The sequence below is a fragment of the Tenrec ecaudatus genome, chromosome 12 (assembly GCF_050624435.1).
Source record: "Tenrec ecaudatus isolate mTenEca1 chromosome 12, mTenEca1.hap1, whole genome shotgun sequence".
Classification (NCBI taxonomy): domain Eukaryota; kingdom Metazoa; phylum Chordata; class Mammalia; order Afrosoricida; family Tenrecidae; genus Tenrec; species Tenrec ecaudatus.
In genome coordinates this window covers 135,364,138-135,389,220 of record NC_134541.1, presented here as the reverse complement: position 1 = coordinate 135,389,220, position 25,083 = coordinate 135,364,138, and the positions used below count along the sequence as shown (strand labels likewise).

The following is a 25,083-nucleotide window of genomic DNA, read 5'->3' as shown; positions in this document are numbered from 1 at the left end:
AAGGCCTGTTGGCGGGGACGGAAGGATGGACGCTGTGATGCCACATTTCGTACCAGGGACGCTGCCTTCCATTCGGACTGAGGCCCCTTCTGAGGTGGATTTTGGCCGCAGCAGGCATAAAAATCCATACGGGGCAGCAGAATGTCTGCGAGGCCTGAGCCCTTCTGAATCATTCGCTCTACCTTTATTAAAGAAACATTCAGCATCTAGATTTTGAGGGACCAGCAATCATTTCATCAGCGGTTTAAAATTTCTCCAGCGAGCGTTGCTCCTTCCGCTCCCCTCCCGAAGAATGACGTTCACAATTCCTCTCTTCATTTGCTTCAGTTCAGTGACTGTGCCGGATTGGCTTAGCTTATTCCCATTGTCTCAGGGACCGGCTCTGTCAATGTGGCCCCATTGTTCGATTCTTTGCTAGTTAATTCCCTCCTCGTGAGAGTCCTTTCTCTCCTGGCCGCGGATTGGTCTTGTTCTTTTTCTACGGTCTCGAGTGGAAGGCTGGCTTCCTTTTGGTTTTGTTTGTTTCAATAATGGGGCATTACATTATTTCACACTTCACCTGGATGCTGCTTTGCTACAGCCTGTGCTGTGTCCAATGGCCGTGGTTCCTGGTTTTGTTATTTTATGGCTAGCCTGTAATGATCAGTTTAATGTTAATGTAGCCAGTAATTAGGCGAGTATTTCAAATTAAATTTTAGTTGTGCTTAAGAGACTGTCAGTATTATTCCTGCTTTTATCCCATGGCGGCAGACCACCTTTCAAATGCCTCTACTGAGGATTCTGTGTGATCAATGGAACCTCTGTGTGGTTGATAATGGAAAGGTTGGAGGTTTGAGACCACATCGAGCAGTGGTTCTCAACCTTCTTCCGGCCGTGACCCTTTCATACAGTTCCTCATGTTGTGGCGACCCCAACCATAACATTATTTTTGTTGCTACTTCATCACTGTCATTTTGCTACTGTGATGAATCGGGTGACTCCCGTGAAAGGGTGGTTCGACTACCAGAGGGGTTGCGACCCACAGGTTGAGAAATGCTGACCTAGAGGCACCTGGACTAGTGGTTACTCGTTGGGCTGCTAACCACAAGGTCAGCAGTTCAAAACTACCAACCTGCTCCCCAGGAGAAGGACTAACCTTCTCCTCTCATGAAGAGTTAGTCTCAGAACCCCCCAGGGCAGTTCTACCCTGTCCTCTAGGATCGCCATGAGTCCGAATGGACTCCATGTCAGTGAGTTGAGCGGTACCTTGGAAGGAGCCTTGGTGCCCTACTGGCTTATGCGTTGGGCTGCTAACCATAAAGTCGGCAGTTCAAAGCCACCAGCCACGTTGTGGGAGAAGGCTGAGGTGTCTGTTCCTGCAAAGCGCTGCCGTCTTGGAAACTTACATGAGCAGTTCTACTCTGTCCTCTAGGATTTGCTGTGACTTGGGAGCGACTGGATGCCAGTGAGTTTGGCTTTTTTTTTTTTTTTTTTAGAAGCATCTTGGAAGAAGACCTGGCAATCTGCTTCCCAATTAATGTAAGAAGAGGCCTGAGCCAGGGTCAGCAAAGGCCATGAGGACCCTAAGTAGTGACCACTGGTTTATTCACATGTTGGAATGGGGTGTGAGGGATACATAGATGCGTCTGGTTATACATGCAGATACATCTCGCTCTCTCTGTATGTATATATATATGTGTATATGCATACACACATGTCTGTGTATACGTGTGTGATATCTGTGTATGTGTCTCTCACCTGTCCACATTGTAACTTTTTTGAAATGCAACCATGGCATTAGCAGTTGAATGCCAAAGTGGTGCATGCCGTGTTTTGCAGAAGGAGATGAGTTGGATTATCCAATTTGAGTGGATGCAGGCTACTAAGATTTCCTACATAATCATGCTTTCTACAAAGAGAGCATTCCACAGATTCTACAATGGCGAAAGGGCGCTGGTGAGCTTAGTTATTCGACAGTCAAATGGGAAATTCTGTTGATCCTTCCACCAGGGAAAATGGACTTGCTCAAATTTTGCTTTACCTGGTTCCTACTTCAATTTTATTGCTGCCTTTGTTGTAAATCTCGCCCCCCCCCCAAAAAAAATCATACTCCCTGCCATCGACTCCATGTCAACTCATCATGATCCTATAGGACAGGGTAGAACTGCCCCGGTGGGTTTCTGAGATGCGTGGTTTTGAACTGCTGATCTTGCCCACGTTGTTTCAGAAGGAGAATCTGTCTGAAGGAACTTCATATATCTCCACCCTTCTTTTCATGCAAGACTTAGGGTATAACATGTACCTGCTCCGAAATGATTGCTGGCACTCTGTACTGCTGGTGCACTTCTGTCATTGACAACAGTCGCCTTTGTTAATTCTGTTACTCTTGTTTTGGGTTAATTCTGTTACTCTCCTGTTGCTCTTCATGCTTTAAAGGGCCCTGCGGTTGGGCTGCCAACAGCAAGTTCAGCAGTTTGAAGGCATCAGTCAGTCTGAGGGAGAAAGATGAGGCTTTCTACTCCCACTGCAGTTTCAGAAATCACAGGGCATTTCCACCCTGTCCTACAGGGTCGCTGTGAGTCAGCACCGACTTGGTGGCAATGAGATTATTTTTTAGTCGTTTCAGTACTAGCAGTAATAATAGTACACTGATTTGTACCTATTACACTGGGCCGTTTACCGGAAGTGGTTTCTGATTTAAATTATGTTTTAAAAAGGAATTTAATTTGGAATGGTCCCTTAGGGATTTACAAATCCTTTTCCCTCTTTATCTCTGGGAGCTTTTATTTTTACACTCCACTTAGTTATTGCCGTTTCACCTGGGTACAAAATGTGTCACTTTTAAAATTTGGTTCTACCATCGCAGATGCCTTTGAATAATTGCAAATAAATATCAGGTCTAAAACAAGTAAGATTTATCAAATAAAAGTGAATTTCAAATTTGGACATTAACAGAAAAATTTACATTCGAAGATCAGTAAGTTTTAAAAAAAGGCTTTTGAATGTGAAATTTTGTTCTTCAGCTCTGAATTAGTCAAAAGAAATAGTGTTTGCAGGGCAGTCAAAAATAGTGACATTGAACTGGATTCTGTTTCTGCATTCTGTAATCCTGTAGTCCGTTTGTTGATGGGCCCTGGGCCACACCTCTCCACAAGTGTTTCTCCTCTTGAAATAACACTCAGGAGCTTGCACCTTGAAAAAATACTAAAAAATGTACCCCCTGGACTATTACTTAGAAACGTGCCCCTAGAAATAACACTCAGAAATGCATGCCTTGAAATAATGCTCAAACACACCCTGAAACAATCCTCAGAAACTTGTGCTGTGGAATAATCCTCAGAAACTTGCACCCTGAAATCATACTCTACAACTTATGACTTGGAATGATACTTAAAAACTTGTACCTGGAAATAACACCCAGAAACGTATGCCTTGAAATAATACTTAAAAACTTGCACCCTGAAATATTACTCAGAAACCTGCTCCTTGAAGTAATACTCAAAAACGTACCCCCTGAAATAATCCTCAGAAACTTGTGCCACGGAATAATACTCCACACCCTGTGCCTCGAATTAATACTCCAACACCCGTGCCCTTGTTTTCCATCCTGGGAGGCTGCCCCTTCACAACTCACCGGGCATCTGATGGTGCCCACGGTGGCAGTGGGGCCATCGCAAAGAGCATGGGGCACCCAGCAGGGCAGGCTCAGTCTGAGGACCCGGTTTGGTTCTCGCGCCGCACCTCAGCTCTAGAAGCACAGGAATCACGCGATCACCATGCTGCTGGCCGTGAGAGTTACACCCCATCGGTCTGGAATGAAAGGTGCACTTGTTACCATATCCCAGCTTTCTAAAAGATACATTGTATTTCTTTGTGAATTGCTCCGCTGTCGTATTTGGAGATACACACATAGTGGTAACAATAGCGCTGCTTCGATGAGCAAGTCTGTCCTGTGAGTCTTTGCGGTATCCATTCGTTCCTTTGAAGAAAGTCAACTTTATACAGCATTTTCCTTCCGTGGTACCTAGCGTGGCTATGACGGGTATGGAGGCGAAGGTACCTCACAACGACAGCAATATCCTTTTTATGATTTAAATGTGTATTGAACTTATCTCCTGGGAGAATCGTTCCGTTTCCTGACACAGAGATCCAGAGGCATTCCGAGAAAATAGAAATGTAGCGTGTTGATAAAAGTCCCCAGTCCTCTTGGATCATGCCCGTCACGAAACGGAAGCATGTGGCACAATAAATACATAATTGAATTTTGTGTCTTCTGAATGTGCCTGACACCTCACCTGCTAGCGTGGATAGAGTAAGAACAAGCACCGTATCCGGTACAACAGACAATAACAAATGAAACTCACTGGGTGCCGAAATGAGAATTTTTCTTGTGAGATAAACACTGGGCTGTTAACTGCAAGGTCAGCAGTTCGTAACCCCCAGCTGCTCCGTGGGAGAAAGAGGAGGCTTTCTACTCCCGTAAAAAGATACAGTCTCGGAAACCCACAGGGACATTTCTCCCCTGTCCTCTAGGGTCATGATGAGCCGATTCAACCTGATGGCAATGAGCTGGTGAGTCCACACAGGACATCTGCTGTTTTAGTATGATATGATGCCCCGTGTTGATATTCTAGGAAGTGTATGCTAGATTCATCCACGTGGACACCACTAAGTACTAATGTTGACAAGCTAGAGGCCTTGACTCTGCATGGGGGTACCATGCAGCTGAAAGGGAACTTGACTGAATTCATCACAGTGGTCCACTCATCCAAGTTCCCCGGCTTCTGCATCCAAGAACAGAGTTCCCACGTGTTGTTTGCTGGGACCTGTGTAAGAGCACCCCCTCATGCTTAGATCCTGGCAAAGGGTGTCGCCGGCTCTCCTGGCTGTATCAGCAGACACGGATGAGCAAGAAGGTTCTCTCCCAAAGTAGCGCAGAATCCTCTTACCTAGTCATCTAACCGGTCCTTGCCCAATAACTGCTCATGTTGGATCACGTTGCAGATTAGGTGAATGGAGCAGAGTTAGACTTGATTCCCCTCCCCCCCACATTATGTTTATTAGGAAGACATTACACACTCCCAAGAGACTTGCTGAGATTAGGCCTTGTGCAGCCACACCGGAGGGGGCTGTGGAGGTGTGGAAGTGGGAGGGACCTCGTAGCCTCACCTTGGCGTGGCACCTTCTCCTGCTCTGGGGCCGCTGCTATACATTTTGTTCAGTGCCCTCCTCGCTGGTCATCGATGGGCCTTCACTTTGGATGGCTGGCATGCCTCTTTTGTGGATGCCCTAAACCCCTGTTTACTTGGCTCCTTGGGTGATCCATCCTTGCCTTCACCCTCGGGACTCCGCTCACACCTGCACTTTGCACCCCTCTCTCTGCACACGGAACTCCCCAAAGAAGAAGCAGACACCTGCTGAAGTTCTCCCTCAAAACCGTAAGCCACGCCAGGGAGTAATGTACTACCACAAAGCTTTCAACAAAAATAGATTGGATTCATGCCTCACGAAATGGAGATCATAAAATGACATTCTGAAACAACAACAACAACAACAAAACAAAAAACGGAACTACCTCAGTTAAAATGATTGTAAATGATGAGCACAATGAACACTGATGAGGTGACGGAAAACTGTAATGAAAGATGCACCCACAGAGGGGAGAATTTAGAGAAGAAACAGTTTAAAAAGCCAGAATGGAGGAAGCATCATTTAAATGAAAGATGGACTAACCCCAGCCAGCTAAGCCCCTGCCATCGAGTCGATTCTGACTCATAGCGACCCTATCGGACAGAGCGGAACTGCCCCTGGGGTTTCTGGGGCTGCCCCTCCTGACAGACACAGACAGCCTCACCCTCTTCCCGTGGAGTGGCCGGTGGAGTAGAACAGCTGACGCTGCAGGGAGCAGCCCAGCGTGTAACCCACAGGTTAATTAAGCAGCAAGTTTGCTAAACAGCAGTGAGAAAAACGGTTGGTACATTTGGAAGTCCTCTGGAGGACACTGCTTAGGAGATGTGCCGAGAGATAAGAAAATGACCATTTTGAAAACAGTTAAGGAACCGGGGTGATAGGATGCTGCGTTTTCATCATGGTCCAGGTGCAGCAGCTGTCCGTACTCCGTGCTCGGGAAGGGATTTCATTCAGGGAATTGGATGCTTACAAAATTATTGCAGGGCTGAAGGAGTGGCTTGTAGGTGGGTCCCTGAAAGTAAAATTCTACATCAATTCAGAAGTGACCGTCAGCACCCACTGAACCAGCCTCTAGGAACAAAGCCCACGATCCCCGCCCATGCTCAGGTGCGTCCAGATTCTGAACCTGTAGAAACTATGAGACAGTCACAGTTGCAGTTTTAACCACTCGGACCCGATATGTTACATTCTAAGAGAGGACCAACTCACTCACTTTGCAGAGTGATTTGGCAAACACCCAGAAAGGTGAAGATTCCCATAAGCAATAGCCGTGTAAGTTTCATCTGTCTAAGGCATCTAGAGAAATTTCTGCAGACATACAGGAAGACACACACACACACACACACACACACACACACACGCGTGGTTCACTGCCGCATGTTTGTTTACGTCTCCTTGTCAGTTGGGCACTGGATAAACAACATGCCATAGGACTCTGTCATGGAAAACCACGGGGCAGGTAGACATGCTTGAACTAGCTGTCCGGGTTCTGCAAGGAGGCCTGGTGGCAGAGTGGTGACACGTTGAGCTGCTAAGGGTAAGGTCAGCTGTTCAAAAGCACCACCTGCTCCTAGGGAGAAAGATGGGACTTTCTACTCCCCTAAAGAGCTGCACAGTCTCAGAAACGCCCAGGGGTTAGTTCCGTCCTGTCCTATAGGCTCGCTATGAGTCAGCAATGTGGGTTTGGTTTGGTTTGGTTTGCATCCAGCTGCTTACTGTGAGGGCCGCAGTTGGGAACCACCAGCGACTCCACAGGACCAGGATGAGGCTTGTGTTCCTGTGAAGATTTACAGCCTCTGAAACCCACAGGGACAGTTCTACCCTGTCCCATCGGGTGCTATGAGTCGGCGTTGACTCCATGCAGTGAGTTCGGTTAATACATACTACAGGTCTGGCTATGGAGAAACCACGGTCATCTAGGCAGATGAACGCCCACGATGCAGTGCAGGCTGCGGCTTCATGGATGGAAATGGAAATAGATAGGAAGCAGCCCACTGGATTGTCCAGGGACACTGCCCGTCCGGCGGCTCGGCTTTTTCACACAGAGCCCAGCCAGTTCTTTTCTGCTTACTCATCCCTGTCGGAGCTGGGATCTGGCCAAACTCGCCGCTTGCCAGTTGGCCCGCCCCTGCAGGACCTCAACCAGGGAACAGGACTGTTTTATGGGCACTCAGCCTAATGCCCCGTGTCCAGCTGGCACTTGCTGAGTCCATCTTTGCCGGAGCAAGGTAGGATCATCCTGTCCCCACAATGTAGCTCGTGGGCTCTGAGGAGGAGATCAGATCGTCCTGGCTTATCTGAGGGGTCCCTGAAAGCCCGCTTGCTGGAGACCCCGTGGGCGTCGGAGTCGAAGTGTGCTCCAGAGGCTTTCCAACAGCTGAGTTTTTCACGGGAGTTGGGGGGAGTGTGTGAGGGAGCGAGATCGTCAGGCCCTTCTTCTGAGATGCCACTGGATGGGCTTGAACCCCCAACCTTCCGGTTAGCTATTGATGGTGTTCGCTCTCACTCAGGGACGCGAAGCCATTCCTTGGGTCTTCCTTGCTCTGAAGCAAGGCATGGACCACTGTGAGGGCCCTAGGCCATGGCTCCCAGAGGGCTTCTCCCCAACCTCCCAGGCTACGGCTGGTTTCACATCTTGGTGCCCAATAATGCCCCTACTTCCTGCTTCTAACCCTGTGGCCTCCTGGGGGATGCGGCTTCCAAGTGGGCACAGAAGCACCAGCCTTTTCTCAATGGGGGTAAGGAGGGCTAGGATCGGACCCTATCTGCCTTTACAACCAACACACCCCTCTTAGGAGAGATAGATCCGGAAGGATCCTGGGAAGTGACGTAGGTGAGGCTCTTGACTCGTCGACCCTGGACCCGCCATCAGGAACAACCCATTGTGTGCGAAGGGCATCCAGGTTGGTGAGGTAGAGGGTCAGTGAAAATGAGAGCTGCCCTCCAAGAATGGGTGACATCATAGCTGAAACCACAGACCTCAAGCATGCCAATGACCAGGATGGAGGCCTTGGACTGGGCAGTGTCTCATCCCCTTACACACCAGGTCGCCATGCACCACAGCCAGCTCAGTCAGTGGCAACCAGCAGCCACAAGCTGGACAGACACAATTCTGACCCAGGGCAAAGGGGACTGGGGGTGTTGCCACTGCCATCCCCGAGCCCCAGGGGAGAGGACACATTGCTAGATAAAGCTCTCTGTGTTGTCTTTGACGGTCTGTCTCTGAATGCCAAGGGTGGCTGTGCCACTGAGGATGGGTCACTGAGATCCCATCCCTGCTGACTTAGTGGACGCTTCCTTCCCACCCTGTCATTGCTGGTGCTGCTGTTAACTGCTGGGGAGGTAAACCCCTGCTCCCCCTTCCCCGCTTCCTCATGGCCACCCCATGCACAATGGGAAGACGCCCTATCCGGTGCCATCTCCGCGATCCATTGCAGGTCAAAATATGGCTATGCAGAGAACTGCGAGGCTGGAAGTAGGTCACCAAGACTGTCTTCCCAGTCGGGATTGGCCTGGAAGGTCTGCTGAAACCTGCTCAGATTCCTAGCACCACACAAGCCATTGGGGACAGAGCAATGGTGGCCGCCTTGGAGGTTCCGTGGCCGGGTCTCAAACCCAGAGGATTCTGCTGCTGAGCCATGGTTGGTTTCCCTGGTAGATGCTGTGTCTTGGAATTGAAGGTGGGGACTCTCTGTCCATCCCTGCTCTCCCCAGGCATGCTGCAATGAACCCAGGCGTCAGCAGACTTCCTATCACTCCTGGCTAGAGGCCAACAAGTTTTATGTCCTCTGGACATGTTTTGAGGGCTCCCTAAGGTGCATTTCTCTAGATGCACCCACCCCCCCTTCCTGTGGTCTGTTGCCAGAATCTCTGCAGCTGGAATAAAGCCCTTTAGAGCTCTCAACAAACTGAAAAACCCTCACTGCCTTCGAGTCAGTGCTGACTCAGGGTGACCCCATAGGACAGAAGACACTTGCTCCTGCGCATTTCCAAGACTGTAATTAAGTGGTGGAAAGCCTTTCCTTTTCTCTGTTTGGGAGTAGAAAGCCCTGTCTTCCTCCCGAGGAGTAGCTGGTGGTTTCAAACCGCTGACCTTGTAGTTAGGAGTCCAATATGTAACCATGCCACCACTAGGGATCCTACAGTAAGAGAAAGCACCAGCTGTCTCTCAAAGAGAGGCTGGTGGGTTTGAACTGCTGACCTCATGGTTAGCAGCCCAACAAGCAATCCACTGCACCAACAGAGCTCGGTACAGAAAACATTTACACAGGAGACAGTCTCAAATCACTTTTTCTTATCAGGTCAGATTGCAGGTGAAAACCTCCCTGTTTTTGCTCCTGGGCCATATAAAAACACTGCAAATTTTAGCTTCCGGTCAAGGTTAGCCTTTGCGTATTTCCCTGTGTTAATGGAGTTCGGATTTCCCCAGACGCCCAGGAGTGAGAAGCAGTCCTAATTGCAGCGGCTGTTTTTAGCTCTTGCCTTTCTCCAACAAGCCTTTATTTATCTGCACGGACGGATCCCCTGCACGTGTTTTCTTCCCCACAAAGCCTGGAGCTTTATTGGGTTGCAGAACCTGGGTGAGTTGAATGGGCACCTAATTTTGCAAGCGGTCTGCGTTGGCAGCAAACGAGAATTGGTGTATCAAATGGGATTTGGTTGTGACCAATCTTCTCTGCGTTTGTTTGGAGACTGAACTGGGGCGCGGGGGAGCACTGGCCTGGTCTCCGGTGAACTGGATGCTTGTGCGAGTGACATCATCACAAAAAAGGTGACCAATTCGGCGGAAGGGGCTCAAAGTCCATTCTGACTCCTGACTCAAAATCCCATATGGGTCGGAAAAGAGTTGCCCTCCACAGGCATCTCGGTGGTTGATTTTGCCAAAGATCACCAGGCCTTTCTTCCAAGGCACCATGGGGGTAGACCCGAACCGCTAACCTTTTGCTCAGCAGCCACTCAAAGACCCAGAAAGGTAGAATGAGAAGCTATTTATAAATCACTGAGAAAGTGGAGCAGTGAGTTTATTTTCGAGGGTAAATGGGAAGATGTGCTTTGAGCTCGGGTACTGACCTGACTGGCTCAGTCTCCAGGTAATTCAGTGATGTGGGCTACTTCCTAACGGAGGAAAAGCCTGTGGGTTGAGCTGGGTACCAGAGCTGCTGCCGGGGAAGCTCAACATGGCCCGACTCTGCCCTGCACCAGGCGGGGCAGCCTGTGCGCCAGTCACCAAAGCACAGACCCGAGAAAGCTGGGCTGCTTGTAAGGAAAATGAGGTCCCAGGTGATGGGGCCGATGCTCACCAGTCAACTCCGAGGTCAGAACACAGGCTTGCAGATGAGACAAGGAGGGAGGCTGCTGTAGAGGAGTCAGCGTGACTCTTAGTGACCGTCCGAAGGACAGAAGGAGATGCTGCTCAACGCTGTGCCATCCTCATGCTTGGCAGTGGGACCCAGTCCTTCTTGAAGGCGACTGTGCCACTCAACAGGACATTCTTCAGTCTCGGAGCTGTGCCTGATGACCTGCCCAGAGCCAGCCGGTCAGGGGTGTCCTGTTGTGATCCCTAACGTGTTCCTGGGCCGATTTCCAGAAGTATATCACTAGCCCTTTCTCAGCCTGGAAGCTCTGCTTACACACGGGAGGGAGGTATGCCCCTTCTGGCTTTGAGGTGCTGGTGGACGTGCTTCCGGTAAAGGACACTGCAGTCAGACAGATGCTTGCAGACCACTTGGGTAGATGGCTAGACCGCACTGGGCTGAACCTCTGCCCCTTGTTCTTGAAGAACACGCAGGCATGTGCTTTGTGGTTTGCATCGTAGCCTTGGGGGGCGGTGGGGGCGGAGGTAGGGCTGCGGGTGTGCCTTTTGCTCACCGGAGAAGGCGTCTAGGTGACTCAGAAGGTGGCAGCTGGCTCTGACGCAGTCATGTGTCTGCTTCACTCTTTGGGGGGCCAGAGCACCTGTGAGCCTCGTCTCCATTGCTCTGCTGAGTGAAACGTACCTTTGATGGAGATGGAGACATCAGCAAGTGTGGCCTATGTTCTGGGAAGATAATGAATTCCTTTTCAGACATCTTGTGTTAGGGATGAGACTTTGACATCCCGGTGGGAATGTCTGGTGCCGCCCCTGGAGCGGCTTGGACGGAGGAGACTCGGGCTCTAGCCCCGCTGGGGCTCCGTCAAGACCCTCCTAAAGCTTTCAAGGTTCCATTGCAGCAGCCCCTGGCCCCCATGAGGACACCCGCTGGACTTGACGTCAAAGGAGGGAGAGGAGGGGTCACTAGGTGGGGGTCATGGGGAAATCAAGCACCCCTCCCCCCAACAGCACCCTCCAGCTCCCCCACTCCATGACTGGGTCTCTCCCTTGTTTCTGGGTCTTTCTGAGCAGTGTGGTCCGAGTGCCTGGAGCCTGCAGGCGCAGGCATTCTGCTGGCTGATTCTACTGTAAATTTGCACCTTGCTGCTGCGGGGAGCTGTGGGGTGGGGTGGGGAGCTGCAGGCTGTGCCCATGACCTTCCAGGTCACCATGTGGACTCAGACTTTAGTGCAAGAGGGATTCTACAAGCCACCCCCATGGAACATGGTGGATATTTGAGACGAGGAAGGGGAGCAGCCGCCCTGGGTTTGAAGGGCTCTAGTGGGGGAGAGATGGCTCCTTCAGTCCTGCCCAGCTTACCTCAGAGAGCTCTATGGGGAACCACGGTTTGATGCCCCACCATCCTTCCTGCTGAGGAGTCTTGATGACGCTGTGAGCCAAGCATTGGGCTGCTAATGGCAAGGTTGATGGTTCAAACCCAGCAGCTGCTCCTTGGAGAAAGACGAGGCGGTCTGCTCCGGTACAGATGTGGAGTCTTGCCAAGCGGGACTGCCCCGCTCTGTAGGGTGGCTGTGTGTGATGGCAGAGGGCGTGTCTTCATTCCTGCCTGTGGGGCCCAGTGGTGATTAGAGCTTTCTGAACCCTGATGCCCCCCCCCTTTTGTGATGAGAAACCAGAAGTTGGGATAGGACTATGGGGAGGGAGGGGTCCACCGGTCTTCCCGCCTTTCCTCCATCTCTCATTCTCCTTCCATGTCCTTGACTGCTGTGGGCCAGCCCCGAGCCCACGGCGATCCCCAGCCACGATGGAAGAAAACACAGCCACCTGGCCCTGGGCCTTTCCTGGGACTTGGGGTGGGGTCAGGCTGTTGTGAGCCGGGGTCATTTCAGAAGCCGTCATCAGACCCTGCTTCCTCATCTGTCTCAGCCTGGAAGCTCCGCTGAGGTCTGCTCAGCGACCAGCACAGCCACACGCCTTCCTCCACGTGGAGATGGGTGGTGGGTACCCTCCTGGTGCATTAACAAAGAGCATCCAAGCCTGCTCTCCCACCGACCTCCCCACCCCCTCCCCAGCCCAGTGAATCAAAGGTGTGGCGGGGAGGCGGGCTGAAGGAGTGGTGGTCATGGTGGTGGCGGTGGTGGGGTGTGCAGGAAGGGCTGGAAGTGAGGAAGCACTGTCTCTGGGGAATTGCTTGGGCCATGGGGACCCCCGAGGACCCTCTGGCCCACCCTCCAGCACAACCGCTGTTTGGCGCGTAGCTGTCCTAGAAGCAGAATGGGGACGTGATGGGGTCTTTCTCTGTGGCCAGGGAGAAGATGCCGTTCCACCACGTGACCGCCGGCCTGCTGTACAAGGGGAATTACCTCAACCGCTCTCTGTCTGCGGGCAGCGACAGCGAACAGCTTGCTAACATCTCGGTGGAGGAGCTGGATGGTAAGGAGCCCCCCTACCCCTATTTGACCGTCACAGCGCTGCTAATCTCCTCCCACCCCACCTCCAGGGTGGCCTTTGGGAATCTAGGGGGGTGGGTAGCACCCGGCCCTGGCCAGCCACGGGCAGTTGTGTCCAGGTGGAACTGCGCAGTGCCAAGGTGGGGTGGGGGTGGTGAAGTGCTCAGAGATGAAATCCCACCAGAATGTCTCCTTTGTGGGGGACAGACCTTGTCGCCAGGACACCTGATGGTGACGGTTTTGGTTTCCTTGGATACTGAAGGGGGGGGGGCAGGTGGAGAGAAGATAATCTTTGATTCTCTCAAAGGTATTTTCTGGTTACAGTTTTGGGAGCCTTTATAACCCGCCAGTCCTGGGCCGTCTTGTCCCTTACAGGGGGGCCCAGCTGCATGGGAGGTGTCCGCTCTGCTAATGGCCATGTTTTGATGGGCGGCCCTGGGCTTTCAGTCCTGCCCAGGGCAGAATCACCTAGAAGTCGTGCCGGAATGGGTGGGCACAGCGGTCACTTGAATTGCCTCCATCTCTGGCCAACCAGGTCCAGGCCTGGGGGCTGCTGGCAGGGGTGAGGGGTGGGAAGAACACCGGGACCACTAAGACTCAATCCATCATGGAGAGCAGAGCAGAGTGCCCCACTGCATCCTGGGTACACCAGCCCCCTGATTCAAAAGATCATTAAAAAGAACACATTAAAAAAAGGAGAGACAGAAAATGTTTCCAGAATAGACGGTCGACCAGCTGTGCGCCTAACTGAGACATCTGCTGAAGCCCCTCTGGCACCCCCTTCCTCAGCGTTACACCATGCATTGCACAGTGGCCCCAGGTGGCCAGGCAAGTGTGATTCCAAGTGTCATGGCTCAGATCACCAGGTCTGGTGGCCCAGCCACTGCTCCCAAAGAGAAGAGGTGGGGGGCTGGGTGCCAGCCTGGGGAGGTAGCCAGAGCTCGCCTTCCCCCTGGCACCTCCTCTAGCTTATTAGGAGATGAGGAAAGCAGGAAGGCCAGTCCTTGGTGGATGGTGTCCCCCCTCTTGTCTCATGTTTTGGCATTCTTCTTTGCATGAGTGCCCGGGCCAGCCTCGGGACACTGGGTCCAGTGGAGCAGCTGGGAGACTTAGATGGCCCATGGAGCTGAGCCTCTTAGGGACAGAGACTGAGGTCACTGAGGTCTGGACAAACTGGTGGAGCCCCATGGAGCTCTTGGCCTTTGGTCACTTGGCCACAGGCTGTGGGGTGTGGGACGCAGATGCTGGGAATTGAGTCGGGAAGGGCCTGATCTCTCCACTAGGACCTGCAGAGCCCTGGAGCCCTGGAAGAACAGACTGGGAAGGGGAGGGTCCAGCCTTCTCTGCCCTCTCAGGAGGTTTTGCTCAGAATCTCCGGTGTTCATTGGGGGTGTGAGCAGGTTGCCAAGAACAGACCCCTAGGTTCAGGCATCAGTTCTGGGAGGTGTTGGGAGGCCTCTGCTCCGCCTCTCCAGAAACTACTCAGGAGACTGAAATTCCTCACCAAGTGGTGGTTCGAAGTCGACTGGAGGTTTTTACAAGCCCCTCTCCCTCCCGCAGCCCAGCTTTGCTGGGAGGAACCACGACCCCCACTGTCAGAGAGCAGAACCGTTCTGGGTGATCCATGCTGTCTACCCTCATCTACAGAGGTGGATCCCAGCGCTCAGGGGTGGGATTGAATCCCCGACTCTAGGTTAGTAGTGCAGCCGGAACCTTACAAGTGCCCTGGAGATGATTTCTCATTTTCTCCGAGGGAATGACCTTTTTTCTTCGTTGGTTCTTTCTGACCCCACAAGGGCCCCTGCAGGGGCGCCTGGCGTGTTAAGACGGCCACTGACTGGATGCGGGTTCCCATGGAGCCCAGTGTGCTGGTCGGTGCTGCTGAGTCGGTTCTGACGCACAGCCAGTCCATGTACAGCAGGGGAAACACTGCCTGGTCTGGTGCCATCCTCCCAGGGTCCCTCGGTTTGAGCTCGGGCCGCCTCCACCTCATGGGTGAGCTCACCTTGTATGAAGGTCTTCTGCGTTCTCACAGCCCCTCGTTATAGAGCAGGGTGCCCTTCACCAGGGACCCATTCACTGCAAAGCCACCCATCATTTGTGACGACCCACGCAGGGGCGGCCTTAGCACGGTCACGAAATCACCAGTAAACATCTTGCTGGTCCCCTCTGCTTTCAGCCGCGAGCCATCTGACGCCAGCACCCATCATAGTCCTCATTCCATGTCCCCTGAATCTGGCTCCCATTTCCAGCAGGTCTTTTTTCAAGTTATCTTCAGGCAATGGTACTTGCGTGTGATATTCATTATAGAGAGGATTTCGAATACTTTGTAGAAAAACCCAGTTAATTCCATTTTCCATGCACTTTTTGAAGTCTCCTTGTATTGTTGAGGAGCCTTGGTGGTGCCGTGGTTACACATTGGGCTGTGATCTGAAGGGTCAGCAGTTCAAAACCACCAGTGGCTCCTAGGGAGAAAGACTGGGCTTTCTCCTCCCGTCAGCAGTTAAGAGTCTCAGAAAGCCACGCGGGGACGCTGTGAGTCAGCAGTGACTTGATGGCAGTGAACTGTTGTATTGTTGATGCTGTTGGGTCAGTGATAGGCTGCTACTCAAAAGGTCCCTGGTTCACACCCACCAGCTAGCCCGCCAGCAAAAGATGAGGCTCTGATGGCAGAGGACCCCTGGTGGTTTTGCACCGGGTTGCGATCTGTAAGGTCGGCACTTTGAACTGGAGCTTCTTACTCCCATCAAGTTACATTTTCTGACACCCACCGAGGCCACTAGGAGTTGGCATTGACCGGACAGCAGTGAGTGGGTTCTGTGAGTTGGGATTGGCCTCCCCTTGATTGGTAATTTCTACATCTTGTTGGCTCTTTCTTCGGAAGGTCACCTGTGTGCTGCTCTTCCAGTTGGTGGGCCAGCGCCATCTTCCAAATTTCTTGGCAAAGATGAACGAGCGCTTCCAATGCTGCATCTGTTTGTCGGAACTTCTCAAACTGCTCTTTTGGAAATTCCCGGAGCCTTCATTTTCTCCCCTGCCTTCGATGCAGCTTGGGCTTCCTGAGCTTATTTATCAACGACACTGTTTTTCTCCCCCATATTAATGAGTTATTTTCTCACCTTTTGTTTAAAAATCATTTTATTGGGGGCTCATACAACTCTTAACAAATGTGAAAATGTGCTTGACACAATGGATGGATTGTGATACTTGAGTCATTAGGTATCACCTTCTCATTTCCCCTCCCCCACCCTCTCTCCCTCATGCACCCTTGATAATTTATAAATTATTATTTTTTCATGTCTTACACGGACCGATGTTGTCCATCCCCCTGGGAGAGGGGTATATGTAGATCCTTGTGATTGGTTCCCCCTATCTCCAGGAATAATTCTTATATTACTTATTTTTCAGCCCAAGAAATGATAGCTTTAGCAGCAGTCTGTTAACTTTTTTATATTGAGCTCTCACTTTGGTGAATTCCTCCAATATTTGCAGTCGTATTTTATTACTTTTTCTGATTCATTAGCGATAGAGGACAGCGTTTCATCCTTTCCAAGTGGATGGGTTTTTTTTTCTCCTAACCTGCCTTGATTAATCATTCCACATCATTTGGAGTCTAGGCAGATTATTATTTACTGTAAATTTTTGAGTGTTTAGAATTATTGCCGTTTTCCTTATAATCTATGCCCAATTTTTATAAGCATTCCAGAAGCCATATATGGTGGTGGGTGGGGGAGGAGGATGGCTTTAAAAAATTCCATGGAAAAATTCCACTATCTTCTAATTCCATGTTTCCATGGGCTTTTGAAGCTGCCTCACATGTATACATATTCATTCTAGCTTGTAATTTAATTTACCCCGTAGTGTGTTTTTCAAATGGCTTACGTAGTTATCATTTCTCAAACATCTTGTTTTGCTACACAGTGATTGTTGTTTAAGCTTTCTTTTACCCTCCTACACTTTCTGTATCTCCAGCACTTTTTGATGTTAAAATCTTTGGCATAAGCAAGTCACTTGGGATGCTGTCTTGTTTTATGATTTCCCTTTTATGAGCTTCTTTAATGCTTGCTTTTTTTTTAATAGCCTACCTTATTCCACAAGCTTTTAAAGCGAGTTCGTGCCTTACCCTTTATAGACGCGTAATTTCCTTTGTCTGTGTAAGTGGTTTCGAATGCAAGTGTCATTTAAACTTTTTAAACGGCGCTAGCTACTTTTGTGTTGGATGTCGAGGCGAGCATCCAAGTCGCAAATCATTTGTCACCTGTTTTCTTCACACGTGCGATTCAGTGTCCTCGTCATGCTGTGCTGCCGTTCTCACTCTACATTTCCAAATGGTCCCATCACCCTTCACGTTGCTCAGTGCCCTTTAAAGCAACGACTCCCCCTGCCCCCGCCCTCCCTCCTCTGTGTCTGGGACCTAAGTCCGCCGACACCTGCCTCTTCGAGATAGTCCGTGCACACGGAGGCATGTCCTATCTGTGCTTTTGTGACTGATCTGTGTCACACAGCCTCGTGTTTTCAACATTGGACTCAAGCACAGGACCCATTGGGAGGATGGCACAGAACCGGTCTGTTGGGCATGGGGTCGCTGTGGCTCAGAGCCGACTGATGGTGTCCACCAACAGCAGCCGCGCGTTCCAGGTTCCTCTGCTGCGTTGTAGCCCACAGGGCCGGTTACTTAACGCTGTCGAGTCGCGCACCTTCCTCGCGAGTTTCGCTATGTTTGAGCGCTCCTTGATGGAGCCCCGGTAACAGTCCATCTTGGCGAGGGTCTTCCTCTTTATCACTCTCCCAAGTATCGGCCCTCCGTGGTAAAGCAGAGGGGCATCGATACAGAAGAAGACCCTTGACAAGATGGATCGGCACAGTGGCGACAATGATGGACTTAGACATCATAGCACCTGTGGGGGGTGTCGGAGTGGGCGGTGTTCCGTTCTGTGGTGCGCACGGTCACTATGGGACCACGCTTAACAACAACAACAGCCACCACTGAGCTTAGCATGATGACCTTTCCTAGGCCGTGGTCTCTGCTGATGACGTGCTCAAAGCGTGGGAGCTGAACTTTCAGCGCGCTCACTTGTCAGGAAAGTTCTGGAGTTACTGCTTCCAAGACAGACGTGTTTGTTCTTCTGACAGCCCACGGCACTGTCAGTGTTGTTTGCCGACACCATCGTTCAAACGCATTGGCGATAATTTTAATGACCGTGGTTGGGTCAGGCACACCTTTGTGCTCCAAGCGACACTGCTGTTCTTCAGCACTTTTAAGAGGTCTTGGGCAGCGGATTTGTTCAATGCAATATGCCACTTGACTTCGACTCCTTTTCCCCAAGTTGGTCCGAGTTGGGTTAGTCCGGGTAGACTAAAAAAACAAATTCATAAACACACATATGTGTATAAGAAAGACTTTTATATACAAGAGCAATTGAATATTGACAAAAAATCCCAGCCCAGTCCAGATCAAGTCCATAAATCTGATATTAGCCCATTTGTCCGATACCAATCTATATAGTCCTCCTCAGACTCACGCAACACATGCAATAACGCCAAATGCAGGAAGATCACAGGCCAGTGGGTGGGAAGTCTTGTGGATCCAGTGGCATAAGCATCTCAGTGCTGGTGTGGGTCTCCACGTGGCTTCTTCAGCTCTGAGGCATGGGTTCTTTTATCATGTGTCTTGCCAGTAGAGAGTCTCTCAGGGAGTGAGTAGAGAGAGAGAATGTGTCTCCCACCTCCAAGGAGGAATATACAGGAGTTCCCAGAATCCCCAGGAGAAGGCCTTGCCCACACAGAGGCCTCATTGGCCATATCCTGATTGACAGGCTAGACTCCGCCCCTACACTCTTAATCCTCAAATTGGCACCCGATTATGTAACTACCACACAAATATAACGAAATTCCGAACAACTTCAATAGTTTCTCTGTTTATCACTGTGTTGTCTGTTGATCCAAAAGGGAGGATTATTGTTTGCTTGATGTTTGAGTTGTAGTTTATACTGACTGCTGTAGTCATTGATCCTCACCAGTAAGCGCTTCAAGTCTTCGTGAGGAGAAAGGAAATTGGAAGATAAAAATTATAAACGTTATTTCTCCCCATACGCTCCACTGCTCATATGGGCATCATATTGCAGCCTTCTTCTGCTCCTGGTGCCAAGTTCTTCTTCGTGTAGCACAGCATCTCAGAGGATTTGCACGGCCTACGGGATGAATAGGTGTGATGAAAGGATACCTGACACACCTGATACACACCTGTCCTGATCTTAAACCATGACATCTCCCCTTGTTCTGCTCCAAGGGCAGCCACTTGGTTTACGAATAGGTTCTGCATCGGCACATCCAAGTGTCCCGGAGTTCCCATTGCTCCCAATGTTATCCCTTTATCCCCAGTTTTTAAATGATCTCCATACCTTTGCACAGTCACTGTACTGCAGGTAAGCATCCTTCTGGCGTTCTCTGCTTTCAGCTGAGGGCTGCCGGATGTCAGCGAGGACAGCCCTTGTTCCATAGCCTCTTCTGAACCTGGGTTGAACTTCAGGCAGCTCCTTGTGGATGTACTTACAGCTGCGACTCTTAAAATGATCTTCAGCTAAATTTTACTCGCGCGTTATACTCATGATATCATTCACTGATTTCTTCATTCCATTGCATTTACCCTCTTTGGAATGAGCAGACATCGTGGTTTCTTCCAGTCAGCTGGCCAGGTAGCTTTCTTCCAAACTCCTTGGCATAGAAGTGCATGTGCTTCTAGCATTGTGTCTGTTGGTTGAAACATCCCAATCGGTAGTCTGCCCGTCCCTGGAGCCTTCAGTGCTGTTTGGACTGCCTCTTTCTTTACCATTGGTTCTGGATCATATGGCGCCTTCAGAAGCAGTTGAACATCAAACAATTGTTTTTGTCACGGTGACTTCTAATTCCTTCCTTCTTTTTTTTGATACTCCTTTCTTTGTTCAATATTTTACCATAGAATCCATCCAGATTTTAACTCGAGGCCTGATTTTTTCCCCATTTATTTATTTATTAAACATTTTATTAGGGACTCATACAACTCTTATCACAATCCATACATATACATACATCAGTTGTATAAAGCACATCTGTACATTCTTTGCCCTCATCATTTTCAAAGCATTTGCTCTCCACTTAAGCCCTTTGCATCAGGTCCTCTTTTTATCCCCCTCCCTCCCTACTTCCCCCTCCCTCATGAGCCCTTGATAATTTATAGATTATTATTTTGTCATATCTTGCCTTGTCCGGCATCTCCCGTCACCCCCTTTTCTGTTGTCCATCCCCCAGGGAAGAGGTCACATGTAGATCCTTGTAATCGGTTCCCTCTTTCCAACTCACTCACCCTCCCCCCTCCCAGCATCGCCCCTCACACCCCCGGTCCTGAAGGTATCGTCCACCCTGGATTCCCTGTGCCTCCAGCTCCCATCTGCACCAGTGTACAACATCTGCTCTATCCAGACTTGCAAGGTAGAATTCGGATCATGGTAGTTGGGGGGGGGGGGGAGGAGAAGAATTTAGGAACTGTAGGAAAGCTGTATTCTTCATCGGTGCTACGTCGCACCCTGACTGACCCATCTCCTCCTCTAGACCTCTCTGTGAGGCGATCTCCAGTAGCCAACAAATGGGCTTTGGGTCTCCACTCTGCACTTCCCCCTTCATTCACTATGGTAAGATTTTTTTGTTCTGATGATGCCTTATACCTGATCCTTTTGGCACCTCGTGATCGCACAGGCTGATATGCTTCTTCCATGTGGGCTTTGTTGCTTCTGAGTTAGATGGCCGCTTGTTCACCTTCAAGAGGCCTGATTTTTTGGTTGTTTTTTATTCCACACTGTTGCCTATTGCAGAGTAATACTGACATGCAAAGGTGTCACTCTGAGGACGTGTGCATCTCGATACATACATGGGGGCTTCAAAAAGCGAATGGAAACAAAATTCTCTTGTCCTTTAATGCCAATTCCCCTGAACTTTATGCAACCCCGTTATTTTTAAAGCCCCTGTGTATAAAATTGTGAGAGGGCTTCAAAAATGTCTTGGAAAAAGGGAATTAGAAGATAAAAACAAAAATTATACGCTTTATTTCTCAACCTAAGCTCCATCCAGGTCCAGACACTGTTGTAAATGATGACACTAGTTCTTTAATTGGTCCCTAAAGAGTCACCCTGGGGACTTAGCCATGTCCACACACATTTGTTTTACGCTGTAAAATGAAGAAAAGTGGGTGCTCTTTAAACATTCCTTAAGATTAAGAAACAACAAGAAGACCTAGAGTCAAACCAAACCTCACGGCTGTCGAGTCAATTCTGACTCATGGGGACCTTATTAGACAGAGTGGAACCGCCCCTGTGGGTTTCTGAGACTCAAACTCTGTACAGGGGTAGAAAGCCTCATCTTTCTCCCGAGGAGTGGCTGGTGGTTTCAAACTGCTGACCTTGTGGGCATAATGCACTACGCCAATAGGGCTTCTCTAAAAAGAAGTCAGAAGGGGGTCAAATCAAGACTATAAAATGATGCTTACTGATTTTTCCATACAACCTTTTGCAAAATTGCCCTTGTTTGATGAGAAGAATGAGCAGGACCATTAAAAAAATCATTTTATTGGGGGCTCATACAACTTTTATCACAATCTATATATCCATCTATTGTGCCAAGCACATTTGTACATTTGTTGCCATCATCATTCTCAAAGCATTTTCTTTCTACTTGAGCCCTTGGTGTCAGCTCTTCATCCCCACCCCTCATGAACCCTTGATAACTTATTATTATTTTCTTTTACACTGTCTCCCTTCACCCACTTTTCCATTGTCCGTCCCCCAGGGAGTAGGTTATATGTAGATCTTTGTAATCGATTCCCCCTTTCTACCCCACCTTTCCTTCACCCTCCTGGTATTGCCACTCTCACTACTGGTCCTGAAGGGATCATCTGTTCTGGATTCTCTCTTTACCAGTATACATCATCTGGTCTAGCCGGATTTGTAAGGTACATTTGGGATCATGATAGTGGGGGACAGGAAACATTTAAGAACGAGAGGAACGTTGTATGTTTCATTGATGCTATACTGCACCCTGACTGGCTCGTCTCCTCCCTGTGACCCTTCTGTAAGGGGATGTCCAGTTGCCTACAGATGGACTTTGAGTACCCACTGGCTCTACTTTAATTTTTAAGTCAGAATTGCTTAAGTGGAACCAATGGGTGGTTTTCCGCCAGTCCTCTTCAATTAATGCACCAACAAGATTGATTTCCCCCCCACCCCACAGAAATGAATGCGGAGGGTCGCTATAGGGCTTCATCTTCAACGTTGCCTCGTTCTTTCTTAAGACAAAGTGAGATATTCGTGTGTAAATTCCTGGTTTTCCTGGCGCATTGTCCTTGAAAACTTTTCGTGAAACATGAACGGTCTCATCATTCTTCCGCCAAGCCTCACCACCAATTTGATGCTTGTTTCTGCTTCAGCCTGACCAGGATTTATGTAGCTCTGAGCGGGGCTCTTTCCAAATGCATCGCTTATCTCTTATAGCACCTCAACCGCAGTCTTGTTCAGACAGCTTACAACAAGTTAATATGAGTTTATTTTGGTGCCCCCAAAATAAAAAATGAAACCCTTGAATCACTCACTCACCACCACCATTCCAGTCAATGCTGACTCGTTGTGAACCCCGTCTGGGTTTCCAAGGCTGCAGCTGTTTCCAAGAGTAGAAAGCCAAGTCTCTCCGCCACCCCCCACCCCCCACCCCCGGAGAACTGCTGGTAGTTTTGAACCTTAACCATGCAGATTGCAGCCCAATGAGTAACCACTGCACCACCAGGGCTGAACCCATGCAGTTTTTCATAACGAACTTTCTGAAGAACATAGGAGTTCCCGGGTGGCACAAACAGTGACGTGCTTGTCTGCCAGCTGGGACACTGGAGATCCCAAGCCACCTGGAGGTGCCTCGGAAGATAAGCCTGGTGATCAGTGTCCCAAAGGCACCACCTTGGATAACCTTGAGGGACAGCTCTCCTCTGCAGGACTGGGGTGGCTATGACTGGGCGTCAACTCAAAGACAACTAACAATAACAACAATGTCGGTTGGAAGGCTGTCGGACTCATAGCAGCCACTGGGATGGGACCATACCCCGTGAGGACGGCAGGGAGGGGGGAGGGGACTGGGCAGTAGTTTGTACGTAGAGTGGCCATGAATCATAGCTGACTCGGTGACAAGTGACATGAACAGATCTCTTGACCCTCTACACTTCCTGCAGCCGCTGATGACTGCACTCGCTCCCCCAGTCTGCAGCCGCCTTAGCCACACTGCCCACTATCGCGGGGTGCAGGAGACCCAGTGTCACCGGATCCTTCTTTTTGGGGTCAACTGCATCTCCCTCCTTGCCTTCTGCATGGCTCCCCATGGCCCCAGCATATGCCCTGCCTGTCCAGCTCAGCTCGTCCACCTCAGCTCAGGCTGCTGCTGGCATGCGAAGTGTCTCCCACCACTCCATCTTCCTGGGAGACACCTTTTCATTTTCAAGTTTCAATATTGTCATGGCTGTCATCAGTCACTGTCCACGTCCCCACCGCAGGCAGGCGTTGATCTATAGGCGACTTCTGAGAGCCAGGAGCACCACAAAGCACCTTCCTTGCTTATTTCCATCTTTCCGCAACCAGAGCTGCAGGTGCCGGAGTGTGCAGAGTAGGAAAGGGGATGGCCTTGGCCAAGGTCACAGCAGCAGTACGTGTGGGAACTGGGGTGCAGATGATGCCACCTGCCTTAAGGCCTGGGGCTTTAAAAAATCTTTTTATTAGGGACTCATACAACTCTTATCACAATCCACCCATCCATCCATTGTGTCAAGCACATTTGTACATTTGTTGGCATCATCATTCTCAAAACATTTTCTTTCTACTTGAGCCCTTGGTATCAGCTCCTCATTTTCCCCCTCCCTCTTCTCCCTCCCTCCCAAACCCTTGATAATTTATAAATTATTATTTTTTCATATTTTACACTGTCTGATGTCTCCCTTCACCCACTTTTCTGTTGTCCATCCCCCAGGGAGGGGGTTATATGTAGGTCATTGTGATTGGTTCCCCCTTTCTCCCACACTTTCCCCTTACTCTCCTGATATCTCTACTCTCATTATTGGTCCTGAGGGGTTTATCTGTCCTGGATTCCCTGTGTTTCCAGTTCTTATAGGTACCAGTGCACATCCTCTGGTCTAGCCGGATTTGTAAGGTACAAATTGGGATCATGATAGGTGGGGTGGTGGGAGGAAGCATTAAAGAACTAGAGGAAAGGTGTATGTTTCATAGGTTCTATACTGAACCCTAACTAGCTCTTTCCCTCTGCATGGCCCTTCCGTAAGGGAATGTCCAGTTGTCTACAGATGGACTTTGGGTCTCAACTCTGCACTCCCCCTCATTCACAATGATTTGATTTTTTTGTTTTTGATGCCAGATCCCTGTGCCCATTGACACCTCATGTTCACACAGGCTGTTGTGCTTTTTCCATGTGGGCTTTATTGCTTCCCAGCTAGATGGCCACTTGTTTACCTTCAAGCCTTTAAGACCCCAGATGCTATATCTTTTGATAGCCGGGCACCATTAGCTCTCTTCACCACATTTGCTTATGCACCACTTTATCTTCAGCGATTATGTCGGGAAGGTGAGCATCATGGAACGCCAGTTTAATAGAACAAAATGTTCTTTCATTGAGGGAGTATTCGAGTGGAGGCCCAATGTCCATCTGCTACCTTAATACTAAACCTATAAATATATGCACATAGTTCTATTTCCCATCATCATATAAAAATATATTTACGTATGTCCATGTCTTTATTTAGACTTCTATAAATGCCTGCTGCCTCTGATTTCCTTCTTCTATTTCCGTTTATTTTCCTCTTGTCCCACTATCATGTTCAGCCTTCTTTTGGGTTTCAGTAATTCCTCTTGGTTGCATTGCCCTTGATCAAGCCCTAACAGGCCTCCTACACCCTCCTCGTCATCAATTTTGGATCACTTGTTGTTCCCTTGTACCTGGACTTGTTAACACCCACTTCCTTTCCCCCACCGCCCCCTTTCCCATGTCCCCCTAGAACCGTTGTTTTCTCCTCCAGCTTGTTTATCCCACCTATCTTAACTAGATAGACCTGCAGAGATATTAATATGCACAAAAACG

At 49.7% G+C, this 25,083-nt stretch overlaps 1 protein-coding gene across 1 annotated transcript in view; it reads left to right on the top strand.

Annotated features, from left to right (window-relative positions):
* Positions 1-25,083, top strand: part of CALN1 (calneuron 1) — a 390,899-nt gene that overhangs the window by 86,658 nt on the left and 279,158 nt on the right. The window contains exon 2 of the mRNA XM_075528543.1: positions 12,793-12,913. Coding sequence (XP_075384658.1) covers positions 12,793-12,913 — 121 coding nt within the window. The remainder of the gene's footprint in view (positions 1-12,792; positions 12,914-25,083) is intronic.